This window comes from Cucumis sativus, chromosome 3 (assembly GCF_000004075.3).
Source record: "Cucumis sativus cultivar 9930 chromosome 3, Cucumber_9930_V3, whole genome shotgun sequence".
In the NCBI taxonomy this organism is placed as follows: Eukaryota; Viridiplantae; Streptophyta; class Magnoliopsida; order Cucurbitales; family Cucurbitaceae; genus Cucumis; species Cucumis sativus.
Genome location: NC_026657.2, coordinates 27834783 through 27862278, shown reverse-complemented (window position 1 = coordinate 27862278; position 27496 = coordinate 27834783). Strand labels below are relative to the sequence as shown.

The following is a 27496-nucleotide window of genomic DNA, read 5'->3' as shown; positions in this document are numbered from 1 at the left end:
GAATTATTTTTTCTTTGGTTTGAGTGGTTTTATTTGAACTAGCCATCCGTCCAAATTATCTTCAAAATTTAGGGTCTTCAATTAATACAAAATAAATGGATTAAATATCCATAAATTTAAAATTAATGAAAACATAAAGTTTAAAAGTAAAAAAAAAGTTGGAAGAAATTTCATAACAATGAAATTGATTTTCATAAAAAATATATATATATATACATACATGTAGAAGAGTAGAATTTAATTTTGAATATAAAAATAAAGCTGAATTGAATTAGATAAAAAAAATTAGATGGAAGAGTTAAAAGAAAATTTGATATGAAAACTAAAAATAAAAACGTTGGGCGAGTCTTAAGGGGAGATAAAAGGTTGGAATTGAGACTCCCCAACAGGAAGGAAAAAGAAAAAGTGAAAAATAGCACTACTTTTGTAAATAGTTTTAAAAATGACCATATCAATATAATTATTCCCTCACAACCCTTTCAAAATTGTTATTATTATCATCCCCAGGGCTACTTTAGTAATCCAACTACCTACATTGAAACCAAATTGCCACTGTCCCACTTTCCCCTCCACCCTTCCTTCTCCTACATAACAATGCCTGCCATGCCAGATCTTACACACTCACTACAACACTGCAATTTGCAAGCAAACATATATACGACAATAATGTTATTGTTCAGAATCTTACTTGTTGGTTTTTTCCTCTTGGCCTCCGTCGACGCTTGTTCGCCCTCGGACAGAGCCGCGCTTCTTGCATTCAAGGCAGGGCTGCAGGAGCCCTACTTAGGAATCTTCAATTCATGGACTGGAAATTCCTGCTGCGGTGGTTGGTACGGCGTCAGCTGTGAGCCTGAAACTCTCAAGGTCACTGACATTACTCTCCGTGGCGAGTCGGAGGATCCGATCTTCGAGAAGGCCGGGAGGACTGGGTATATGACTGGTTCGATTTCGCCGGAGATTTGTAAGCTCGATAGTCTTACGATCCTCGTAGTTGCAGATTGGAAAGGAATATCCGGCGAGATTCCGAAATGCTTGACGAAACTAAGCAATCTTCGAGTTATAGACCTTGTTGGAAACAAGATCAGCGGCGAAATTCCTTCGGATATCGGAAACTTAAACCGTCTTACCCTACTTAATCTCGGGGAAAATGCGATTTCCGGTAGTATACCAGCATCGATCGTGAATATCGGCAGTCTAACGCAGTTGGACCTCAGAAACAATCGAATCACCGGTGAGATTCCATCAGATTTCGGGAAATTACAGATGTTGAGTCGAGCGTTACTTGGCCGGAATGAACTCACGGGTTCGATTCCGAATTCCATCACGAAAATGTCCCGGCTGGCGGATCTTGATTTGTCGATGAACGGAATCTCCGGGTTGATTCCGCCAAATATCGGGAAAATGCCGGTTCTTTCTACTTTAAATCTGGACAGTAATAGAATCTCGGGACAAATACCTCCAACTCTGATGAGCAATGGCGGATTAGGGATTCTGAATTTGAGCCGAAACAGTCTGGAAGGTCAGATTCCGGACGTATTCGGCAAGGATTCATATTTCATGGCGCTCGACTTGTCGTTCAATGCATTGAAAGGTCCGATACCAAATTCATTGTTGTCAGCCAAATACGTTGGGCATTTGGATCTGAGCCACAACCATCTTTGTGGGTCAATACCCATCGGGTCCCCGTTTGACCACCTTGAAGCGTCGTCGTTTACTAACAACGACTGCCTTTGTGGGAACCCGTTAAGGACCTGTTGATTAAACGGGTTGGGTTAGATCCGAATGGATGGATCCGGTCTTGGGGCATGTTTATATTTAAAAGAAATATGATAATAAAATTATTTTTGGGGGGATTTAATGAGTAGACTGTGGAGAAATGAAGAAGGAAGAATGCCTTTTTATTATTTTAAATTGTTATTATTATTACTTTTTTCTTTGTTTCTTCTAAATGTAATCTCAATCTTATAAATAATTAAATTTAGTTACTTTTAAGGAATGAAGAATGAAGAATGTTACTTTTTGTTATAAAATTGGAGGAGGTTGGATTGCACGTGAAAATGTGAAATGTCACGTGTTTTTTTCTTTTCATTTTAACTTTGTGGGTAAAGTTGAAGTTTTAAATCGATTTTGCCTTTAAACCTGCATTCTAATTTACCATTCCATAACATTTCTAAATTGTTCTTTTTTTAAAATATATATATATATATATACATGAAAAAAGATACGAGTCCAAATGTAACCTTGGGAGCTGAGAGACAAAATTGTAATTGTTGATTATCTCTCTCTAAAATATAGAAATTGAATGCATGGTGTTCTATAAAAAGAAATGCATGGCAATGATTCTTCATTTTTGAGTTAGAGAAGGGAATATTCGTTCATTAAGTAGAGAGAGAAAGAGAGTATTAGCATTAATTGGCTTTCTACGAGCTTATGAGAGAGAGAAACTACTCACAAAATATAATAAATGATGTAATTTAACACTAATTAAGTGGACATTTTCTAAAAATAAAATAAACAGCCAACACTATTGCAAATTTTCTTTTAACAGACTTAAGATTAATAAAAATTTAAATTTATAGATCAAAATAATATTTTTAATTTTTGATAAAATATCAATTCATTAGAGGTAAAGAGAAATGGTGTCAAATGATCTAAATCTGACTCTCAACCTTAAGATATATTTTTAGACAAATTTGAAAAATCAGTGATGAAATATACAGGATTAATTTATATAGATTAAGTAGTGGAATTAAAAATTTGAAAAAGTGACTTATATAGCTAATGTAGTTGCTCAGATTTAGAATTGAAACATTGCAACTGTGGAGGTGGGGAAGGTTTGTCATAGCATATTGAATTGTTTAAAGAGTGGCTACAACTTTCACGAGGGTTTAATAAATAGTTAGCATTTAAGGTGCTTGGATCGGAACTTGGAATGGATGCAGCTGTCAGTGTCCTACAACATTAATGAGTTTTGTGATTCAATTCAACATAATTTGGACGTTCAAATATTCTTTTTCTTCTTCTTTTTACTTTAAACACTTCTCTAAATTAGCACAACTTAGATCCATTTTTACAGTAACAAGTGAAATTTCTCACTTTGTTTAAGTATAGTTTTTCATTTCAATTTTAGTATATAAAAAGAGTGGAATTTGTATAAAAAATATCTAAAAGAAAAAAGGGAAAATTAATTTTGTATAAAAAAATATCTAAAAGGAAAAAGAAAAGATGTGAGAAGGTTAAGATTTTTGTATGTGAAAGTTATATTCAACTTTAGTGAGTTTTGGAAAATAAAATTTTGTAAATTACAACCAATATTTGTGTTCAAAAGTAGGTTACTTTAATTTTAAAATACATGATAAAATAAAGAATTACCCCACAACATTTATTATTATGGTAGGAAAAAGAAGATTATATCAATTAAAACAATAAGAAAAACATTATAAAAAAAATTCAATTACCTTTTTTTAGTAAAAAAATCAGGTCAATAATGAAAAATATCACAAAAACTTATCAACAACACACCCACACCCACACCATTCATGTTCAAGCATGTGATCTCCAAATCTTCATCTTCCATCTTCAAACTTAATATACGAGTTATTTACGAACTCACATAACAAAAAATTAGTCCCCTCATCTTTGTGCTGACGGTCTACAAACCCCAACATCTCCACTTTCAAACATAAATTTTATCATAAAGCCACTAAAACTCCATTCATAATCTTACATCTTCAAACCAAACTTAATAAAATTACATCTTCAAGCTACTAAATCTCCAAACCAAAGAAGATAAGTTTTAGAATATATAGCGAAGAAGACTCATTTTATAGTAACAAAAATGACATTATAAAATAACTAAAATTTCAAAAGTTTTGAAACGATTGTATCATAATTAAAGGTAAACTCATAAATGAGTATTTTTTTTAGAAATACATTTCATATTATATATTATTATTACATTTAATGATAATTAATAATTAAAAAATATTTTTATTAATTAATAATATTTGATTTGATTTGATTTAATAAATGATATCCATCATATTAATTTTGAAAATAGTTATAAAAGAAGGATAAAATAAGAAGTAAAAATTTCTATATATACAGGAGAGATAGAGATAGATATATTTAATATTATAGGTGAGAGACCTCTCTATTTGAAAATCGAAATGTAATACTGCTTTTAATACCCTATCGTGATATATTAATTTTATATCTAAACCTTCAGCATTTTCGTCACATTACATCTCAAACTTATATAAATATTGCAATTTAAAGCATTTAATAAATAAGTTAAATAAATAAACAATATTTTTTTTAGAAAAATTATTGTGTGTTCAATGATCACATGATTGGGCCTGACGAGAAATTGGGCCAGAGTCCAACCGTCTATGGTTTGGAGGGTTGCCTTTCCCGCCATCCACCATTCCTCTCAACGAGCAAATCTAGGGCACATTCTTTCCGCTCCTCATCACTTCCAATCAAAGTAAGCTTCAATTCACTCTCATTCTTTCCACAAATTTCGGTTTTCTGCACTCTTCTTATACTCAATGTACCTTCCAGTTCTTTAATTTTTGATTTCCAGATGCATATAATGCCCTAACTTCCCCGACTTTTATTTTAATCGATCAGCACTTGGAATTTTCTTTTTCGCCCGTAACGAAACGTCTCACTTCTCGGATATTTCAGGTTCCTGGGGCGTTTAATTTTACGGAGGAGCTGAGAAAACGATTGCGCGATGGTAAATTTCGTAACGATTTCTTCAATTAGAATATTGATTATGGCAGGCTGATTACGAAGTATAATGTGGTATTCGTATCTTTTGTTTTATCAGTCTGGAAGAAAAGAAACTGTTCTGGATTTGGCTAAGTTTGTAGACAAAGGCGTCCAAGTGAAGCTTACTGGCGGCAGACAAGGTTATTTCTAATGATTATGCTTATAGTATTACTGGACGATTGTTTGCGCTTTGTTACTTCCCGATTAGTAAGCTTTTTATTAAAGTAATCGTCTGTTGCTGTTGAGAGGATCGAGGCATATAATCTAATGTTCGATGTTGATTTTGTTTTTCTTTATGGAGCTTTCTTTATTTTTAAATGCGAGGAAATTGCTTTGTGAACCTTAGTTTTCCATTTACAGTTACTGGAACGCTCAAAGGATATGATCAATTGCTAAACCTTGTGCTGGATGAAGCTGTAGAGTTTTTAAGAGGTAACCAATTAACTGGATTCTGGCATAATATATGAGATTTGTGGAATTTTGTGGGCCTTTAGACTGTAAGCTCACTGAGTATTGATTAGTATTGTTCATATCGTTTTTCTCATTTATCATCACTTTTCTTTATCTGATTGCTATTTTAAATATATGAGAAACAATTAGAGTTAGTGTGAGAATCATTTGATATTGGATGAAAGACACTAATTAAGATTTTAATTTATCAGTAACATATGCAGGCGAAATAGTTTTCTATTGTATTAATTTATATACAGTTTTTCTATTAGAATAGATACTGGTTTATTTTCTGTTGATTTATCTGATTAAGATGTGGTGATGTGATAAATAACCTTTCATGTAAAACATTGTTTTTGCTTTGCATGTTTTCTTTAAATATAATTTGAATGGATATGTTTTTTCTTTCTTTCTTTCAATAGAAAAACAAACATGGCAATAATACGATGAACTATATGAATAATTCTGTTATTTTATTTTTATTTTGAACCTTGGATATATTTTTAATTTATATTAGGCTATTGCATAAATTAGCATGCGCAATTTGCATTGTTATCTTGCAAACCTTTGCATAACATAAATTTGGATTTTATTTGTATGCCCATATGCTGTTATGAGATTTCACTTGAATAAAAGTTGCAAATATGTGCAAATCTATATCGGTTTCATAATAATTTTCTTATATAAGAAGTCTTTCATAATTTATGAAAACCATGATTTTTTTCTTTCTATTGTAACTTCTAACTGGATGATTAATTAATTCATAGGGCATAAATGAAATTCTGATTGAACATGTATGTGTGTGCAATACATATAATAATAAGCAATCAATATGCATGGACAAAAGAGGAAGATAAGCTATCCCGTCTTCCAATAGGTCAATAAGGTTACTATAAGGCACTTCAATTGGTTAGAATCAGAAAGAGCTGTGACTGTTTTTGTTTCTTTTTTTGAAAAAACCAGTGGTTGACCTCTAGATTATTTAACATCACATCTTCAGTGAGTAGGGTCTGGGAATACATGTCAAGGGAAGTTTCAAGAACCTCCCATCTAGCATTTCCTACTGAAATACACAGCAACTATTTAGCTTATGTACACTCAAGATATGGCTAACTACCTCACCCATGTCTCTCACCCCCAAGTATGACAGACACCAACTAACTTTATTCTCTCACATTTACTCTCCCCTTACACACTGTACGCTCTGGCTGTTGAAGGCCTATTAGGAAGGGTATACAAATTTGAGGGCAGATCTAGATGTTCTCATGACTTATCCAAGCTCCAAACCTTGTCTTCCTAATCTTTTTGTCTCCTTCCAAAGTTCGTCCCAAAAAGCTTTGATGGTTTTGAACCACACACCATCCGATTTAAACATATGCTCACAGAGAATGTTGGAACAAAGCCGGTTTATATGTTATGGAAGCACCAATGGAAGCTGGAGTCCAGAAGGTCCAGTAGCTTAAACCTACAACAGAATGAGCGGGAAGTCCTAATAATCCTCAAAATTTATTGTTTTTAACCAAACTTTAGACACCATTGGCTTAGAATGGAAGGTCCTTTTATAACCCTTACTTGGGGAAGGGGATGCCTTCTCACCAAGTATCAACTTGCAAATTAGTTTAGGAAACACAAGCATGGACATTTAATGTAGGTTCACTCTCGAGCAACATTTTTTATTTGCATCATTCATTGGTTAATATACCATTTTGGTCCTTATACTCTAGGATTTACTTTTATTCCATTTTAATTCTGGTATTATACTTTCAAATATTCAAATATAATCCCTGGAATGACTACTTTCAATAAATTAGAAATATAGTCTCTACTGTTTATTTGAAGTAAATTTTGATCAAACTTGGTAAAATAATAATATTAATTTTCATTCAACAGACCATCTTTTTTCTTTATGAAGAGGTTAACACTAAGCTATTGTTAGGGATTAATTTTAAGATTTATTTGAACTTGGAACTGTATGGAATAAATTTAGACATTTGGATTTATGTGGGCTAAAATGGAATGAAACTTTAAGTTCATGGACCAAAATGATATTTTGACTTAGTTCATATTGCACATTAACAAAAAGGCTCCTTTCCAAAGGTAAGGTTTTTTATTTTCCCAAAATCCAGCTGCTTTAGTTTGGTGGTTGTATGTTTCAATCGTTTGATTTTTGTTCTGTGCCCCATTTTCTTAATCCTAAAATTCGCTTTGGTCGACTTATGGTGTACTTGGAATACATTCCCAAGTGATTAATTTAAAAAATAAGTCATTTTGGAAAAGATGTGAGTGTTAGGCAACCACTCAAAATAGCTTTTGAAGTATAGTTTACATAGATTTTATAAAGAAAGTTTAAATAAAAATGAAATTTTAAAAAAATATTTTGTCCACAAGTCAATCAAAATGAGCCTACAGGCCCTTAGTCAGTCATGTTTATTTCTTCTGTGGTAATAGTGAACCTTTTACTGTTGTTTATTAGTAATCTTTTACAATGAACAATAAGTTAAAAATTGTCCTTGTACCTTATTCCTGATGCTTGAATGGCACTGGCGGAAATTTTGATATATTGATTGTCGTTTTAGTTCTTTCTCTCTTTTTTTTTTCTGCAGATCCTGATGATCCATTGAAGACAACAGATCAAACCAGGCCTCTTGGCCTAATTGTATGATTCTTACTATCTACATATTTTCATCATCGTTTAAATAAAGCAACTATGATCAAAGCTTTGGATACCATGAACTATCAATTTTTCTGAATAGTATTGTTGTCTAAGCATGCAGCTTTGGACTTCATTTTGACAATTGCAATTATCTATGCGCTAAACAGATCAAATGGTTTTAGGTAGCATGAAAATTTCAGAGCTTTTATTTATTGTTAAAGAAAAAAGTAGCTATCATGAGATTTTCCGACTGAAGACTTCCTCTAAGGACTGGATAAAGGCCTGTGTGTTCTGACCGAGCCTGTTTCTGTCATTTGAATAAATTGTATATACTTTTGCACTGTGCAAGTGCAATCGATTTTCTCTGCTGTCCATTGCACCATGTTAAACATGTTAAACTGACTTGAAAATTTTTTATGCTACTGCTCATTCATTTGAAACTTCTTGCGTGCTTCATACATTTTCTTACCGTCTTTTTTTCTCTTTTTATTGCTGTAATTTTAGGGGTTAGGCCATGGTTAACTATGTTTTGTGAAAGTTTGTTGAAAATTATAAATTATTCTACCACTCAGAAAAAGTGAAAGTTGGGCTCTTCTTGAGCGTTTTGTGCATGTGCAGAAGAAGTAAACAGGTGTTATTTAAGGCGTGCATTTTAGTTCATATAGATTCTTTTCTTGCGTATTATCTAGCAACCTCAGTATGATTAAAATTGGCATACTATTCATTTCACAGGTGTGCAGGGGGACTGCTGTAATGCTGGTGTCTCCAGTTGATGGAACAGACGAGATTGCTAACCCTTTCATCCAACCCGATGGTGCATAGATTTAACTTCTTTTTCTTTTTTTTTTTTCTTTTTCTTTGTTCAACTCTAATTTCCCTATTTTGTATTTGAATATATTAAGTTTCGGTATTTACTTTGTGATTCCTCGCTCCCTCTCTCTCTATCAAACCATTAAGTTTCAATCCTCCGACATAGATGGAGCACTTGTCCATGTGAAGTAAAATGGTGAAATTTTTGTTATGCTTTCGAGTCTTTTATCTCCTTTCTCTGAGTTGTACTGTTTTTTTTTTTTTTTTTTTGGGGGGGGGGGGGGGGGGGGTGGGGGTTCCTTTAACTTTGGATGCCTTCCTAAGTTTGAAAAGAGTACATAAGGTTTTGATGGCATTGCCCTATCAGCTGTTGCCTGATACTGACAAAAGAACTGATGGTGTAGAAAGGGAGATGGGACCCTACTGGTTTGGCCGACAAAGGATTTCTTTTGTTGATACCCCAACTTGTTCTCTTTCGGCACATGTGGGACTTTATGCCAAGCTTAGCCACCTCTTTGGTCTCACCTCCAACTTGTGCCCGTATGCCCTTTGGTTTGGTTCTACACACTTCAATTTTAGTTTTAGTTTTAGTTTTAGTTTTGTCTCCCTCAATTTTAATTTTAGGTTGGTGTAAAAACCACTCAACTTCAATACTTTATATTATTGAAGTTTGAGTAATCTCATATTTCTTAATTTTTCATATTTACTTTCAAGCCTTATCTTTTCCATCTCTACTTTTCAATAACTATGATTACTCTCCACATTCGTGCAAATTTAACTTCCTATTAATGACCTTAGTTTGTTCTAATTCTAAATTCTTGTCATGTTTACTATTCCTTAAATAAAATTGGTTTAATCCTAATAAAATTCTATTGGTTGATTAATCTTAGATGGATCGTCTTTTTATCATGTTTATTTAGGTTTTTTTATATCCATAAGTGATTGGCCAAATTACACACATTTCAGTTAATCTAAGGAGACAAATTACGAGGTTGTTTAGATCTTCTAGTAATTTTCTAATGTAGATTGGATTGATGGATTACATAAACTTATTTTATTACGATTACAGGTGAATAAACAATGAAACCAGATCTACTTTTCATATTAGATGAGATGGCGATTTTACTTTACTTTTCTTTTCATTTTCCTTGCTTCCAAAAGAGGGAAACTTAGAGGCAATTTGCAATTTTGCATGCTGCAACCTTACCACCCAACCTTTTGCATTTCACTGTTTTCCATAACCTTTTTACTCACTCACTTCTAAGCACAAAAAGTTGGTATCAGTGGATGAGTTTTTGAAAGATAACTATGTGACTGAACACATCATTTACTACATCAGAGGGTCTCTATTCGTAGTGTAATTCAAAACTCGTGTTTTAATCGAACAGTGTAGACTTGATTTGTAATATTAAACACAATCTTTTCCTTAGTTTTTAATTCAACCCTCTTTTTCATCTTAGATTCATAGTAATTCTAATTACATTTTAATTCACTAAAACTCATAAAAGTTTGTGGATCACGTTGGAATCTCTCAATCTATTTATTTATTTTTCATTTTAATTTCTTTACATGGAATCATAAGTAAGAGGATGTGTTGAGAATGCCTTTTTCATGACAGTAACAAACAGGAAAGTATGTGATTTCGTTGGGATTAGAATTTTATAACAAACATTTGGGATTCATATCTCTCTCTCATTGTTTTCAGGGCTCCTCCAAAGAAAGTAGTTGGTGAAGAACCATTAGTTTTTCTTTCCACACATTAATAGTGTTCCAAGTGAGACTAATAGTTTTATTCTATACCCATCATTTAATATTCTAATCGCATTACAAATTTTCACCAATGACATGTTCAGGGTGATTCTAATTGATTATATTCTTTTATGTCATTTCCAAAATGGCTTTAAAAATTATTTGAATAATTTGAAATAAATTTCTAATGTTATAAAAATTTTGTTTAAAGGTTTAGAATTATACATTTAAATTCTGTGTTTTAGATTAACTTGAAACATGACAAAATGCTTTTAACAATTTCAAAAGCACTTCCAAAATATGCACTAAAAATTGTAAGATACTCTGTGCGTCAAAATCTAAGTTATGGATAGAGATAGAAGAAGGGATGAGCATAGATCCTTTGAAAATGACAGGTTATCTCATCTTCATATATACTATATACTTCAGAGTATGTTCTCCCCCTATATTACAAAATTCAAATTTTAGTTATGAACATGTTTCTTTTTTCAAAAAAAATATTAATTGATACAATATGATATCATGTGTGATATATTATGTTCATATTATATTAATACAAATGGTTTCACGTAATATTTAGTTCTAATTTTTTTTGATAAATATTCATCCACGTGAAGTGTAAGACCTCAAAGTTTGGATCGGTACTGCTTAATGTTTGAAATCCTAACCTTGAGATAATCTTGCATCTATCTTTTGAGATTGTCAAAGTTTTGATTTAATTTGGGGGGTGGTGATGATGTTACAAAATCCAATTATATTGCAGCAAAAAGATGGAGAAGAAAAGTAAAAGGTAAGTGGTGAGAATAGAAATAAATAGATTCTGTTGTCTCTTCTGTCACTCTCCACTCTCAATACATCATATTAATAAACAAATAAATAAGTTGAGGACTCAGGACTGCCCTTTAATTTGTATTCTATTTATTAACCATCAATTCTATATGTTACAAATTTCCAAATCTATTTTGAAAGTGTAGAGATGGGTTTCAAGTATTTATACATATTTACTAATTAAGAAAATGGATTTTTAAAATTTATGAGAATGACATAAACAGTTTTCTATGCAAATGCTAATCTAAAGTTAAAAAGAAAGTGTGTAAGTTTTTTTTTTGTCAAAAAGAAAACAAAAGGGTATGAAATTGAAAGTTGTTTACACGAAGATTTCAAACCTTTGTTATAAAAATAGAAAAGTGATGCAGTCCTCGAAATTAGGCAACTTTTGATAACTACTTTTGGAAATAAATTTACATTTGGATGTTTCTAAGGTAATGGACTTACAATATAACCAACAAAAAAACTATCTTTTTAGTTGTTTTTTAATTTTAAAAATTAATATTTTTATTCCACAAGTTTTTAAAACGTATTTTTTTTTAATCTAGATTTTAAAAATAGGTTTTCAATGTCTAAAAGTATTTTATGTTTAATTTTTTAAAAATAGTTATATGATATTTAAAATTTTAAAATAGTTTTAGAAAGGATGGGAATTTTACTCTAATTTAAAACGTTATACAATGATTTAAAATAAAAGTGTAAAGTTACTTTTAAACTTATTTGTAAAATCTGAAGAACTAAAAAAAGTCTATTTTAAACATACATATTGGAAGGTAAAAATTAATTTGATTATTGAAGCTCAAAAAAACTTGAATTAAGCGAGGTAATAAACCACACAATTACAGATTTCCCATATGAAATGTAAAAAGATTAATATATAAAATGAAATTGATAAACTAAAGGAAATGAATTGTTTAAAATAACATAATTATGATTTGACAGAATTGAAATTGAAATAGAACCAAAGTATACATAGATTGAGATGACAGACTTTATATAAAGAAAAAAGAATAGGAAAAGAAGTGGCACCCACCCAGCCCTCTAAGTTTGATTTCATATGTCAAATTGTATAAAAAAAGAAGAGATGAGAGATGAGAGATGGTATCCCATGCCTCAGTTCCTCTCACTATTTAATTGCGGCCTCCACATTTCAGTTCTAAGAGAAAAGAAAAAAGAAGAGGGATCCAATAAATTGTTATATGGTTTTAAAAAAAGAAAATAAAAATGATATAAAAGGGAATAAGGGGAGTAGACAAATTGTATTTGTTGACAGCCTTTTGTTTCTTCATTTCACATAATACCCTCTTCCCACCAACTTATAAAACTGCCAGACTGTCCACGCGCCACCACAACACTCCGATCTTCCTTTTTCTTTCTCTTTCATACACCTGTCATACATCCCACCGCTCTCTCCGCCTTTACGCTATAAAAAAGAATTCTTTCACCCATCACTATCACAAACTGCTCTCTATCTCTCTCTCTCTTTTACAATCTCTCCACGACCAGACACGTGTTATCTTTTCATTCGCCCTCTACCGATTGCCAATTATAATCACGATATCTCCTTTCTCCCTCTCGCCTTTTTTTACATCATCAATTTATCGCGCGATATTAAGGAGCGGGCCCATGGTTTTTGCATTTCCCAGTTCCCAGTTCCCAACCACCGGGGAAATTACCCAAAACTCCATCGCCTCAGAAATTTCCATCCAATTTACGAAATCTGCCATTCAGAACGATTCAGAGAAAGAGAGGAAGCAAAATTCCATAGGAAACACCAAATCGATTGAATATTGAAGAGAAACTTACAAATAATTATCTAAATTTTGTTTCCAGAAACTAAGAAAGAAAGAAAGAAGTATGGATTGAAGCAGAAATTATAAATCCAAAAATTAAAATAAAAGAGATAATTCATAATTATCAATCAAACACGATGATCATGATATTCGACGACAAATTCCTTGCTCCCTCTCAATAGATCTGTAATCTCCGAGGGAGAGACTGCAGGATTTATAACCATCAAATTCCGTAGAAATTTTCTTTTTTCTCTTTCGAGTCCACGATCTTAAATTTGACATATCAGATCAAATATGATTGTTCTATCCTCGTTTTTTTTTCCCTTCTTTTTTGACTTTTTTTTTTGTTTATACAAATCAGACTCTAACGATCTTCGGCGCTTTGACGACTGGATTTTCCCTTGCTATCGCATCACGACCAGCGGCCTTGTAATCGAAGCTGCAGTCATGACGATCGGAGTACCGATGCTCAGCGCAAAACAGCTCTCCACATCGGCACCGGAATCCGGTCAATCCGACTCTCTTTCTGCATCCGGAGCATCGATTAACCTGACGCTTGGCAGATTCCTCAGATTTGAACCGATCCATGGATATATTCCTGCTACTGTCACGAACGGAATCCATTAGTACAGGCGATCGAGATCTAGATCTCGAACTTTTCTCACCGGACAACTTCCGAGAGGAGGAAATTCCAGTATTGGAAGACGAGGTGGCGGTGGTAGTTGCTGTCGCTGTCGTAGCGTTAAAGCACTTCTGGCACATGTTATTGGTGGTGGGATTACCGGTGAATCCGCAGTTGTTGACGCACAACGTGATGGTTTCTGGAACCTTCAACTCCGTCTCCTCCTTCTCGGTCCTTTGAGCCATATCTGGGATGGGATTCAAGATTTACAAGAAAAATGAAGGAACAACAGCTAGAAGAAGAAGAAGAAAGAATTGAGAAAGAAGAATATTAGGAAATAGAATTTAGGAATTAAGGGATTTGTCGAAGGAGGAAGAAGGGGGAGGAGCGGTAATATGAAGGGATGAAAAAAGGGGGTCGTGAATGGCGATAGAATATGGGCCTCATACACACGCGCATCAAACAATTTCTCCTTTTTTTCCTCTTTGACATAAATACCCTTCCCTTGTTTCTCTATTTACCTTTCTATCCCTCCTAGTGGTCCTGGATTATCTCTGACGTTGCAGGCCTTCGCTAAAAAAAAAAAGAAAAAGAAAAAAAAGGAACACCATTGCCTGTGGTCCTTTCTATTTTTATTTATGTGGGTCCGCTCCCTTTTGCCACATCATTATTTATTTTAACCGCCTTACAATCCTCATTGGCTCCCTCTAAGTCAATCGCTACTTCCTCTCCATGGTTTCTTTTCTCCTACTTTTTTTCTTTTTTCTTTTTTTTTTTTAAATAATCCTTTATTCTTTCTTATTCTTTTAATTAATAATTAATTAGTTGTTGAGATGATAATTGACCCCTATTTAATAAAAATAATATTTACGTACATTTTAATTATTTTTTAGAAATTTCACTCACTACCTTAATTCTATATATATATAATTGTAAGTTGGGTTAAACTCTGGTTACAAAATGTATAAATTTAGTAAATCTTTTCTTTATAATATATAAGACGATGGCGAAAAACAATAGTTAACCAAATAGTAAAATCATTCTCCAATCTCTTTAGATCCAAGTTTAACCTCACTCTTTATAAATACTACACCTCCTTATAAATTTTATAACTTACCCAACAACTACTGTTTAAACTTTCAACAACAAATAAGATCCAATATTTATCTATTTAAATTATTTTACATTTTTTTTTATAGAAAGTGCAAATCTATTTTATAATCATTAAGTGCATGCTATTTTTATTCATGAATACAAAATAGGTACAATTTTTTTTGAAAAAGTAAGTTTCAATTAATATTGTATGGAATGTGGAAAGATATGAAAATAAAAATTGAACATGGGAGTTTAAAAGAAATTAATAATTAGTATTAAATTTTAAATTCATGTTTTGGAAAGAAAAAAAAAAAAAAGTAAAGTTGAGGGTGGTATAAATATAAATGTAAGTATTGTAATAATTGATGGAGAGGTATATAATTGGATTAGAAATTGAGAGGGTAAATTAGTAATTTAAGAAGGTACACGCGGAGCCAGGTGGAAGTGATGATGAATAGAGAGGGAGAGAAAAAGAAAATATTATTTTAAAGAGACAACAATTATACATTAGTTTTAAAATTTCAATAATAAAAGAAAAGAAAGGGAGGCTTTTTGAAGCCGCCCAATCTGACTGCAAAGCAGCGGAACATTTCTCGGCTTGCGCTTTTTAGGGAAATGGTATTTTCGTCATTTAGCAGGGTCACCATTCACCAAGCAGGGGCACAGCAGCAACACAACAACAATCACAAAGCCTTTTCTTTTTTCTTTTGTTTAGGCACGTGAAACACACGTGCTTTTTTACACGCGTCACCCACTTGCTCATCACAACGTTTAACTGAAAGAAAAAAGGAAAAAAAAAAAAAAGTCTTTACACGCCACAAAAAAAATCCCTCTCTTCTCTCTTCTCTTTAAAACTCCAAAGTTGAAAGAGAAAATTGAATCTCCAAGCATACTTGATTTATTTAATTTTAATTATAATTGAGATGAGTTGACCCGGCACATTTTACTAAACTCAAAACCGTGTCACAACTACTTCCTCTCTACAGCCTTCAAATAGAATTTTTATATGTGTGGTTTAATGATTTATACGAATATTTAAATGACAGTTCTTAGTATAAACTTTGAAGATGTGTAATACATCTTCAAATTGTGTGGTCTCATTTTTCTACTTATAATTTTTCTGTGAATTTTGAAAAATATTTAATAAATCAAATACTTATTGGATATTTATAACCCAAAGTTTAAGGTTTTCTAATATCTTTCATAAACGTTTTGTTAATATTTCATGTGTTTTTATATACGTGCAGGTTGATGAACTAATAAATTGTTACTATCAAAACTTTAGTATCTAAATGCATACTTCAACTGATTTTTCAAGTGTTTAAAAATTAGTTATAGATACTTAAAAAATGTTTAAGGGTATGGAGTGAGTTATTGTGGCATTAGATTATTGTAATTGAGTTATAATAATTTGTGTTTATGACATAGATTATTTTAATTTAGATTATAATAATATGTATTCGTTGTGTATATTATTTTAGGTTTGAAATATAATAGTATCTATATGTGATGTAAAGTATTTTAGTTTGATAAGAAACTAGTAAACATGATAAAAAAAATAATAAATGTTATAGCAAATCAACCATTTGAAAATAATAATTACCCCAACCAATCTATTGTAATCTAAACAAACACTAAAGTTTATAACTAAAGAAAGTCTTTCAAGTTTAAGACAGCTGATTATAATGTTTTGTTTTTCTAACCATATATTTGACTTTTGTTCTTCATGTTTTTCTTTTAAGAATGCAACTATCCCAAATACTTTATTGGAAAAGTCTTCGATGAGGAGAACAAACAACACCACTTATAAAATACAAGAGCTTTTTGTGATCTAAGTAGTATAATAAGGGATTTTGTATATTCATTTGTAGCATTGATCGTGAGCATGGTTGAATAGCTAATTCAAAATTAAAAGTTTTTACATAAATAATGATAAAACTATGTCACAAAATTAAATAACAGGTTTGTTATAAACAAATTTGAATATATAATATTTTAATTGGTTTGTAAAGTTTCGACGGTAATTTGTAACTCAAATAAGACAAAATTTACTAAAGAAAAACGAAAAATGAGCAATGCTAAAGTACTTTACTAGAGTGTGTGTTTGATTCATAAGTCAAAACTTTTTTCATTTTTTAATTACAGTAAATGTGGTAGGAATGAAAACTGCTTACATGTGAAGATAATTATTATGACGAATGTAACGTTAATTGATGTACAACACTTACTACTCAATTAGTCTAACCCTTAATATTGATATTTCAATATGAAATTAGAGTATTTTGTTTGAACAATTTAAATTAAAATGGTGTGAACAACTCAAATATAAAATTAAAATATGAATGGACTGAGGGCACACATGAAAGTTAACAACTAAAATATGAAAGTTGAAGGAGAAAGAGAGAGAAGAAAATGGTTGATATATAATATAGGTAATAAGTGTGAATATTTAGAAAAGAAAATATGATTAAGAATAAATGTGAAGAAAGTGATGAGATGATTGGGATATATTAGAATAGAAGGAAATGAATTAGTGGGAATAAGCTGTCGTCCATTAGGGAGAAGCATTAAAAGACAAAGCGTCGCGATTTGATACGGAATCCCCATATTATTTTATTTCTCCTAAAAATCATTCATTTTAATTAATATCCACGCTGGCCATTGCTGGGCCCATCCCCAGTTGCCAATTGCCACTCTGACCTTCTCAACCCTTCACTTTCTCCTTCTCAACTAACTCCCATTATACACTTCTTTTTCTATTTCTCTTAACTCACATCATTAAAAAAAAAAAAATTCACTAACTAAATTTAATTAAAGGTCTTAAAAATAATTACAATTAACAGATGTTTTTTCACTAAATTAACAAACACTTTAAAAAATAGCCCGACGAATTAAAATATAATAAATAAGAATGATCTATCGTATTTTTCACCGTCTCAAATACAAACAATGGCATAAAAAGTAGAAGAAAATTGATGCAGTATTATTTTTGTAACAGTTCAACAATTTTGATGGTTGACTTTTCATGCCAAGTCATTTTCATCCACTCATTTTAATTTTTTTAATATAATTTTAGCGGATAATTATTAGGTTATTTAATTTTTTTGAACTTATTCACTACTCCATTTTGACAACTAAATTTATATCTAATATGTAAAATTAATTTAATACTTTTTATCAATGTTTTATTTTGTATAGTAAATCTACTATTAAAATAAAAAAATTAATTGTCTTGCACTCTTACTTTTTATTTTTAAAATGATCAAATGATAGTAAAAAAAATAGTGAAGTGCATATCAATTATTAATTAGGAGTAAATAAGAAGGAAAAAAGGAGAGGGGCAAATAAGACATTTCATTTGGAGTTTAGAGAAATGAAATGACTTTGTAGCTTTAAATAGCAAATACCAAGACAAGAACACCACTAGTCTTCCATTCAAATACTTTTATTTCATGGCTCCTTCCTTTCACAAATTTCTCCACGAATGAAACAACTTAACTTTCAAAATTAATTTGTTTACTTTTTCTTATGTTACTTATATAACTCATTTCTCACTTTCTTCACCATTTTTATTATTTATTTATAAATAAATTCTTCATTTATAGAAAACGCTAGTAAGCGTTGTACTTCAAACATATTCATAATATATTTAAACTTTTTTAAAACGTTACAATTAGTTTCAAATTGACGTGACCAATATTTTGATTGAAAAATATCTTTAAATTTGTAAAAAAATTTAATAATGCACTTAAACCTTTTTAAATAGTGTATTTTTTAATTTTGACTTACGTGGATTTTTTGAAAATATTCATCTTTGGTAAATTATATCTTTAAAATATTCATTTTTAGTAAATTATATCTTTAAAACATCTACGCACCTTGAAAAAAAAAAGTTTCTAACCTAAAATTTCGCCACCACGTTTTTCTCATTCCTACAATTACCTAAAAAAACGAAAGCTATGGCCCAAAAGTGAGCGGCCCATTTAGAGAAAATTTCCAAAAACTGGGCCCAAATGGAAGGAGAGTGTGCAAAGGGATACGTATTTACGAGGTTCCATTGGCTAAGCTAAACCCTTCCGTTTCTCAAATTTCATTTTCATTTTTTGTTTCTCGTTCATCTCAAATCCCTCTCCCTCAGGCCTCAGCCATGTGCTCTGATAAAATCCGTTCTGGGGTTTAATTTCCATCCGCTTCCATTAGTTAATCGCTCCGTCGAGTTTTCACAAGGAGTCGGTGTGGAACCAGCTAGGGTTCATGGAGGCTCCTTATTTGAGGGTTTCAATATCAATTGAACTCCGTTGTTAGTGAGCCTGTTTCTTCTTCTGTATATTCAAGTTTCGTGAAATGAACTCGTCGGAGATGGGGAGTGAGGATCGTGTCGATGATCGTACGTTCAAGGTTGATTTTACTGGCGACGGAATGGCGAAGCTCAGAGAGAGGATAAAGCTGAAGATGAAGGAATTCATGGGCGATTATACTGACGACACTCTCGTGGTACGGACTACTCTAGCCTTTTAACATTCACGTACCTGAGTGGTTTTTGCCAACCAATGAGATGTCTGGGTGTCTTACAATTTCTCTTAGGTTATTCATGTGGAGGCCATCATCTTCTTCTTAACTGGTTGTTGAGGAATTTGTTTCGTTAAAGAAATGGGAATTTAGTATTCGCGGGTTGTTATATATTTGCTATTGCCCAATGGAAATAACATATAGTTCTGATTCTTTTATCTGTAAGTAATTACGTGCCTTAGGGGAAGTTTCTCTTATCTACTAAGGAATTCGCCCAAGGTTTATGGTTGATGTTAATGAGATGTAATCCAACTCAATGCCCATATATTGTTCTTCATCCAAAGCAAACTGCATCTTATAGCCTATTTAAAAATTTGGTTAGCCGTTATACTGTTTATCTGTCCGCCCCTCTTTCAGAAAACCTCTCTGTGCTAGGTGAACTTGCAACTGAGATAATTCCTTTAGCCTTTGATTGGCGGCTGTTCCCATTTCCCATCGATAAGATATAAGTACATTGAATTATTGAAATGTATAAAAAAGGAAGATTCTAATTAGCAAACAAATATTAGTGAAGTTACAGAATAGCATATAATTATAACCCAAATGTGATGATTAAAATAATGTCTCCTAAATCAGCTAAGAAGAGTTGTTACTAACCTTGTAGAGGCAAGAGATTGAGATTGATTGATTGGATGAAAACATGTCGTGCTCTTTGTATTTGGACTAGACTTTTCTGTTGAGGGTGTATCGATAATATTATTGTGAAGAAAGATCTTGGAGTGCTTGTAATATCTTACATGAGGGTGTTTCAAGAGTTGTAAAAGAATTTAGTGGCAAATCCATTGTGTTTTTTTATCTACTCCCAAAATATAAGATAGCTTTTATAACTTTCTCAACCCTAAAGTTAGCTTCTATCTTAACCAAATCGGTCTTGGGCGGACTTAGGTTGGGATCTGATCTGAAGTGGTTGGCTTAAATTTTACCACCTCTTTCTTTGTGTATGGATACTGTAGAAGGCAGGAATTGCCTTTTGCATGTGTGTGGAAAGAGATATCGTTATACTCTCCTTCCCTTCTTGATATGTCTCCTCCTGCATACTATGTGATTTGTATCTTCACATCCAAAAAAATTCTTTCCAAATTGGATATCTGAGTTGGTATTTGAGATTAGTTTTAGAATATTGGTAGCTTAAAGTAGGGAAAAGTTTTGCAAGTGGTCTAGAGCTTTGGGATCAACACGAACCTCAGCTTTTTTGAAGGTTTCATCTTTTCAGCAAGCTTTACATCTTCTTTAATTTGCAAAGGTTAAGTGGAGTTCCACCAACTTTTGAAAGTCTTTTGAGAATTGTTGTTCTTGAGCCTCATATTTATATATTTTAAGGACAGGATCCCGTTTGATGCCAGAAGATTCTAGAAGGGTTAATTGGTTGTTAGAGGAGGTGTTTTAACTCTAGAATTTGAGATTTTGAGGAACCAATCATGGGGTACTAGAATTTACTAACGATGAACAAAAGAAGCCATGTTGGATCAAGTTAACTTGGCTCTTCTACAAGGGAAGGATATCACTTTTGGCAGGGCTTTTGGAGATCAATTTTTTCGTCTCTTCTAGAAGAAGCAAAAAATAGCAGAGGAGAACATAATGCTTTAAGAGAAAGCTCAGCCATAACAAGGTTCCCAAGATTTTCCAATTTTCTCAAAAAAGAAAACTTGACTGGGGCAACTTGACCAACATTTTTGTTTTATCACTGAGCTATAACTGTTATGGAAGCCATGGAATCCAATTTTTGAAGTCTTGTGAAATCTTCCATGGATGAAAAAGTGCTTACGGAAGAATCAAGACTCCATTAGTTCAGGGACACATAATTTTTATCCATCTTTCATATGAAAGGGATGATAAATTCCTAGAATGCTTGATGGAGTCCAGCCTTCTCTTAGGCGGAGGAGTCTAATTTGGTTCATTCTGCTTGATCTGAGGATTGCTGTATTACATGGACTGGTTGTGGCTATTAGCTCTTGGAGAGTCGTGGGATTTCTGTACTAGTTGTTCCTTTAGAGTTTTCTTCAAACCACACTGGAGACATTCTTCTTTTGAAGATTGCATTTCCTTCGAACTCATTCTTCCAATTTTCATGTTCTTAAATCCCTTCCTTCTCAGAAAAAGTTCTATGAACATGTTTTCATCTTTTTGGAATTTGAGAGGCTTTTACTTGCTGTCTTGTGCACTTCTGAGTCATCCTAAGTAGAAGGCATTATTTAATATAATGGACATCAATGGGATCCAGTGGAGTTAGATATCTCCACAAAAAGTACCAATTTTTTTTTTTTTTTGAAATCTTAGAGCTCTTTACTTGCTGTCTAGTGCACTCTTGAGTCACGTTAAATAAAAGATGTTATAATTTACCGTAGGTATCTTTGAGGTATTTGAAGGCTTTCAAATGCTGTGAATACTAGGTGAATTAGTTCATTCTGTTGTCTTGTTGCTAGATAAAGAAAGGTAATTGGAAAACGAGTTTATAATTGTCTGGGGAACTTTTTCCTCTATTTCTGGTTCCCCTGCCTTTACCATTCGTTTTCTTTCAAAAATTGTTTTGTGGCCTCTATTCTCTTGCCATTTGGGAGTTCCTCGTCTGTCTCTCTTGGACTCAGTTGTTCCCCATCTGATACAGAAGCTATCTGCCATTTGGGAGTTCCTCGTCTGTCTCTTGGACTCTTGGAATCTTCAGATATTACTGCTCTTCTAACCTTAATTGGTGATTTTGTTGTTTGGGAGGGGAGAAGCTATCTTCGTTTGTGTCGCCTATTCCCTTTGGGTGGGTTTTCCTGTAGTTCTTCGTTTTATTGTCAGCTGAATTCTATGTCTTTAAGTCCTACTACCTTCTCACTTTTTTGGAAGATCATTGTCACAAAGAAGGCTAACTTTTTGTGATGTAGATAGCTTAGTATGGTTACTATTATGGATCGTGTTTGTAAGTTTGTGCCTAAAATCGGGGCCGTCTGGCCCAACGTTACAAATGGGACTACCTGAGGACTTGGATCATCTTCACGTGGTCCTGTTTGTTTGCAAGATTGTTTTAGAGCAGCATTTTTGAGTCATTCTTCTTCAGGTTTGCTTAGTGGAGAACTTGCAGTTCCATGTGCGAGGAGTTGCTCCCCCTGTCCTCTTTTCGTGAAAAAGGGTCTCTTGTTGTGGTTTGCATGTCTATTATGCTATTGTTTGGAGAGTTTGGATGGAAAGGAATAATACAATTTTAAGTAGAGTGGAGCAATCTGTGGGCGAGTTGTGGTCCCTATTAGGTTGCATAGACTTTCAAATGCTGCAAAAACTTTTTGTTTGTAAAGACTTTTGCAATTATCCTTCTTGTTTCATTTTGTTTGACTGGAGCCCACTTAGAGTAGTTGGGATCTGATCTGGGGTTTTGTTGTATTTTTCATGTATTCTTACATTTTTGTCAATAAAATCTCGGGTTTTTTATATTAATTAAAAAAAGTAGTCCATAGAGCTGAATGCTTGGAAAATTATTTTGAGATGTTGGCATTGTTTAGCCTTTGAATATCTTTTTTTCCATTCTCAGGCAGTGCTGTATGAGATTGTGGAAACTTTCTTATCTGCGTTTCTATTTAATTTGGCTTTATACTTCTGTACTTTTTATATACTTGTTTGTTTCTAAAATTGTGTCCATGTTTCAATTTTTCTATATTTATCATAACATGGTTTGAATTTACTTCACAAACTGGGATTTAGAGCGTTTGTTTGAAGAAATCAGATTTGATGAAATATAATGAATGTTATTTGGTAGGAATACGTGATTGTCTTGTTGAGGAACGGCAGGCGCAGAGAAGAAGCACAGAATGAACTTAATGTCTTTTTGGCAGACGATAGTCATTCATTTGTATCTTGGTAATTTGATTCTCATCCCTCTTGTTCGTATTTGTAATTTGTGTAGTAAGTTGTGTTGATTCATTCTTGCAGTCAGTTGACTAATTGTTTTAAGCTTCATTTCAATAGGTTGTGGGACCATCTGGCTTCAAGTATGGATTTATATGTGGAGCCGCCTGCTAAAGCTTCTGCCAATGAGGTGCCCACACAAAAGTCTCCAGTAGCAGAACCAGATACAAGAAATAATTCTCACAATCTGGAGTCTGATTCTGAAAGAGGGAAGACTGAAAAATTGTCTAGCAGACGACGTACTAGGGAATGGAGAGGAATTGCTAATGAGGAAACCCGTGTAGTTCCAAGATCTGAAGTTAGTCGTGTCAAGCATTCTTCTCCTGAACAAGTTCCTGGTCATAGGAAAAGGAGCCGGCCTGACGATCATCAAGGCACTGAGGTACTTTTCTAATTTTGTACTAGCCACAGTTAACTGGGTTTTAAAATGTGAACTTTTTCTGGGAGGGGGAACCACCGGCCCCTAGGCCATATTATCTTCCTGGTTGTGAATGTATTCCTTTTGTTGTTTCCTATTAAAGTGAAAATTGATTTTTTTTTCCTTTTCCTTTTTGATAAAGCTAAATTTAAATTGGTGAAAGGCAATGGGTAGTGGAGGGTTAGCTGAACAATTTCTTGTTGTTTCTCAGTTTTCAATACAATAGATTTGAAATCTTTAAAACCCACAATTTTTTGTTGAGAACTGCATATCTTTATGTATTTAAAATTTTTAGTATCTCAGTTTAAATAAAGTCCTCAATTATGGTGTCTAAACCTATCTCCTTCATGTGCATGTCTTGTCTTTTTTCCGTCTTTGAACGAACTTTTAATTTCTTCTCCTTGCCATGCCGATATGCTTATGTTTTTCTTAAATCCAAGTTTTTCTTAATGCAATACAACTTTATTGTAATGCACCTTTAGGTGCCTTGGGAGCTTTCTCCTTCCATTTCGTTTATCAATGAAATTGTTTCCCAATCCAAAAGAAAGGTATGCTTGATTAAATTTTACAATTGCTGTACTAAACTACCTTAGTTTCTGGTACTTTTAGTAATTGAAAATAACTTAATCCGGAATATTGGATGGTTTATTGATATGCATTTATTCTAATGGGAAATAAATTCTCACGTATCTTGTTTTACAGAGGGAAGCTGCCTTTCAGGTAAGCATTGCTGCCCCTCGACGGCTGCTCCAGTTTGCAATGCGAGATGCTGTGGCCACCACGAGGCCCTCTAATGCATCTAAGGAGCCCCATTCAAAACGTCTTCGTTCAGTAGTTTCTGCATCCAATAGTGACACAACTAATCGTCCTAGGAGGCTTCAATCTGTTGCAAAAGTTCCAAATCCAATGGCAACTGTCATCAAGGCTGTGACGGAGGCATCTGAAGATGTGGTCAGAGTTAAATCCTCCAGTGTTTTTGACCGACTTGGTCGTCAATCTCGTGATATGGATTTAACAGAGTCTAGTGGCCGACCTTCAGAATATGGAGCAACTTTTGTAGAGAACGATGAATATGGGGATATGAATCATTCAGAGGATCGACCATACTCAGCTACCTATCTTGAGAGAGGCAATTATATTGGGAAATATTCTCGTGATGAGCCCATGTTTGAACCTGAAACTGGATTAGCATCAGATTCTACATCTGAAAATGAAGATGTTAATATTCAGGGCCACAGAGTATTTGATGATTCTTGGACTGCCGAATCAGGAGTAAGAAAGGGAAGCAATTTACGGACTGTGGCATTCAGGGCAGTTGAGAATTCTGATGATGAACGTGTGGCACAATATACACAGAAGGATCAACCTTCGTTAGCTGCAAATTCCTCACGTGACATTGTAAATATCTCTGTGAATGTTAATACTTGGAAACCACCTCACTATCAGGACCAAGGGCAAATTCCTGAACTTGCTGGTCAAAAGTTTTTGCAGGAGAGTGAGTTACAGGGTACCAGATCGGCTGTGCAAGTTATGGAGAATGGCGAGCCAGTGACCCTTGTTAACCAACGGAAAACACCAGCATCTAACCTTCAAGAAGAGTTCCAGAAACCTCCTTTATCTGCTAATGGTGAGCTCCCTTTTCTGGTGTCTGGCTTTCTGTTTAAATAATAGTTTCCTTGCACGACTCTTTTGTTTATCTCTTTCTCGTTCTATTTTTCCCGTATTTGATCATCAATAATCTGTTTGGGCTCATAATTTATTATTCCCTAGTTAGTAATTCATTTTAAGTAACTTTCTCATGTTACCTAATGCAGGCCAATTTGCTGGCACTCGTCCTTTAGAGGAAGCTGATGCTCGAACCATTTTTGTGAGCAATGTAAGAAGTCACTCATTTTTTGCTTGTCTGAAGAAACTGGCAACTATATACCAACCATCTTACGTTGATTTTTTACATACAGGTTCACTTTGCTGCAACGAAGGATAGCCTGTCTAGGCATTTTAACAAGTTTGGAGAAGTTTTAAAAGTCATCATAGTAACCGATGCAACCACTGGGCAACCCAAAGGGTGAGGTGTTTCATTTCTTTATTGTACCTCAGCTATCTTTAATCTCTTTTTGTTTCCTCTACTGGAGACTACAAAGTTTCCTATGTTACGTTTTAATAAATTGAGCATGTGATTGGAGCAGGTCAGCTTATGTGGAGTTCATGAGAAAAGAATCTGCAGAGAATGCGTTGTCTCTTGATGGGACCTCGTTTATGTCTAGGATTCTAAAGGTATCCGTCATATTTTTAACATTTTTCTTTGTAGTATGAAGCATTACTCCAAAAAGAAGTGTTGGCAAACTTAACCTTTGTTTTTTTTCCTGCTTTTTCTTTACTTCAAGTTAGCATTCGTACCTTTAATATGCTCTTCTTTTTTTGGTTAGGAAGTTGTGTGGGAACCTGACATTCTTTCTTTTTTAAAAAAATGGATTTTTGTTCAAGGTTTTGGTTGCTTTTCGCATAATCATTGAATTTTTGCTGTTGTTTCCATACCTAACTAAGCAGTGAGCAAAAGTTAAATAAAGTTTCTCGTAAATCTTAAAATGAAAATGGATCTTGAAGCAAACATAAAAGATGTAATTTTTTTCACTTTTGGGCTTTGGTCAACTTGTTTCAACAAGTTTCTTCCGCTGGTATTATTATTTGAACATCTTAATCGTGATGCAAAAACCATGCCACGTGACAACACAACTAGCATGATATGTTTTAGTCAAGTAGCGCACATGTATCAGATTGATTAGAACGAACATTTTGTTGAGGTGTCTGCTGCATTATGTATGTAGTCAACAAATGAAGCTGCAAGTTTGATTGATTAGTCAATTGCAGGTCGTAAGGAAAAATGCTTCACAATTAGAAGGTGCTTCAACTGTTATCTGGCCTCGTGCTGTGCGAGGCTCGCCGTTTCCTACTTCGAGATTTACCAGAGCTCCATTCATGAGGGGTGTCCCTGGTGGATTTAGGGCTCGTCCCCCGATGAAACTCAGGGCCAGGAGCATGCAGTGGAAGCGTGATAATCAGACCACAACTGCTGACAATGGTGCATCTCTCTCTGGTAATTCTATTCCCTCACCTGGTGCTCGTAGTCTCACCTACGTTCGAACAGAACCTAAGCCAGTGGACAAGTAGGAACCACTCGATTGTGAGAAAATTATTTTGCGGAAAGAAAATCACGCAGGTTCTCCCAAAATTTGTTTGTGTTTTGGTGATTCATGATTTTTTGTGCATCAGTGGAGGAGTTTGAGAAAGAAGACTCCAAGTGGGGAAGTTTTAGCAGCAGTTTGTAGGAGGGTTTTTTTTTGTTTTCCTTTTTGTTTCCATTGGGGAATGGAAATTGGTGAGTTTTATAGGTAGGAAGAAACTGATGATGGCGGTTCGGATAAATTCATAATTTTTCTCCCCCTTCCAATTCAGAAATTCTTATTCAGCTTCTAGATTAAAGTTTGTGAATAGAGTAAGAATAGAGACCTTTTCTTTTACTTTTTTTCTTCTTCTTTTTTTTTTCCCCCTTTCATTTTGTTTTAAGAGATATTGTGATATTTTGTAACTTTTATTAATGTTGTGACAGAGGAGAGAAGGAAAAGAGGAAGAATACGAGTTATATGAAAAGAAAAAAATGAATAAATCTACTTAGTTTGTATATCTGTATGTCTTCTTTGTTCATGTTTTTGTATTGGCAGGACCTTCCAAAATTTCCATGCGATACTTGTGTTACAAGGAGTTATTTTTAATAGTAATAACCACTTGTATAAGTTGATAGTATAGTATGTAAATGGTGAAATTGAAATTGATTTTGAGTCATGAAAGGA

At 33.4% G+C, this 27496-nt stretch overlaps 4 protein-coding genes across 7 annotated transcripts; 3 read left to right on the top strand and 1 right to left on the bottom strand.

The window, feature by feature from the left end:
* Positions 1-513: 513 nt before the first annotated feature.
* On the top strand, positions 514-2094 carry LOC101206716 (DNA damage-repair/toleration protein DRT100). The gene has a single exon (XM_004149555.3). The coding sequence runs from the start codon at positions 595-597 to the stop codon at positions 1756-1758; it is 1164 nt and encodes a 387-aa protein (XP_004149603.2). The 5' UTR covers positions 514-594; the 3' UTR covers positions 1759-2094.
* A 2261-nt stretch (positions 2095-4355) lies between these two features.
* Positions 4356-8909, top strand: LOC101206321 (sm-like protein LSM7). Of its 2 annotated transcripts, none has more exons than XM_004149553.3 (6): positions 4356-4486; positions 4690-4741; positions 4835-4916; positions 5137-5208; positions 7830-7882; positions 8612-8909. In XM_004149553.3, the coding sequence occupies exons 2-6, from the start codon at positions 4739-4741 to the stop codon at positions 8699-8701; spliced, it is 300 nt and encodes a 99-aa protein (XP_004149601.1). In that variant the 5' UTR covers positions 4356-4486; positions 4690-4738; the 3' UTR covers positions 8702-8909. The 2 variants fall into 2 exon arrangements, with proteins under 2 accessions (XP_004149601.1, XP_004149602.1); XM_004149554.3 differs by having other exon boundaries at positions 4474-4552.
* Positions 8910-13026: 4117 nt separating this feature from the next.
* LOC101206079 (zinc finger A20 and AN1 domain-containing stress-associated protein 5) lies at positions 13027-14119 on the bottom strand. Its single transcript, XM_004149552.3, has one exon. It carries the CDS (start codon positions 13924-13926, stop codon positions 13417-13419), a length of 510 nt encoding a protein of 169 aa, XP_004149600.1. The 5' UTR covers positions 13927-14119; the 3' UTR covers positions 13027-13416.
* A 4723-nt stretch (positions 14120-18842) lies between these two features.
* LOC101209889 (nucleolin 1) lies at positions 18843-27166 on the top strand. 3 transcript variants are annotated; one of them, XM_011653483.2, is made up of 9 exons: positions 18843-19270; positions 23082-23182; positions 23291-23612; positions 24351-25046; positions 25140-25275; positions 25463-25524; positions 25607-25713; positions 25835-25922; positions 26517-27166. In XM_011653483.2, the coding sequence occupies exons 1-9, from the start codon at positions 19121-19123 to the stop codon at positions 26814-26816; spliced, it is 1962 nt and encodes a 653-aa protein (XP_011651785.1). In that variant the 5' UTR covers positions 18843-19120; the 3' UTR covers positions 26817-27166. The 3 variants fall into 3 exon arrangements, with proteins under 3 accessions (XP_011651785.1, XP_011651784.1, XP_011651783.1); XM_011653482.2 differs by having other exon boundaries at positions 25131-25275; XM_011653481.2 differs by having other exon boundaries at positions 24351-25275.
* Positions 27167-27496: the final 330 nt, after the last annotated feature.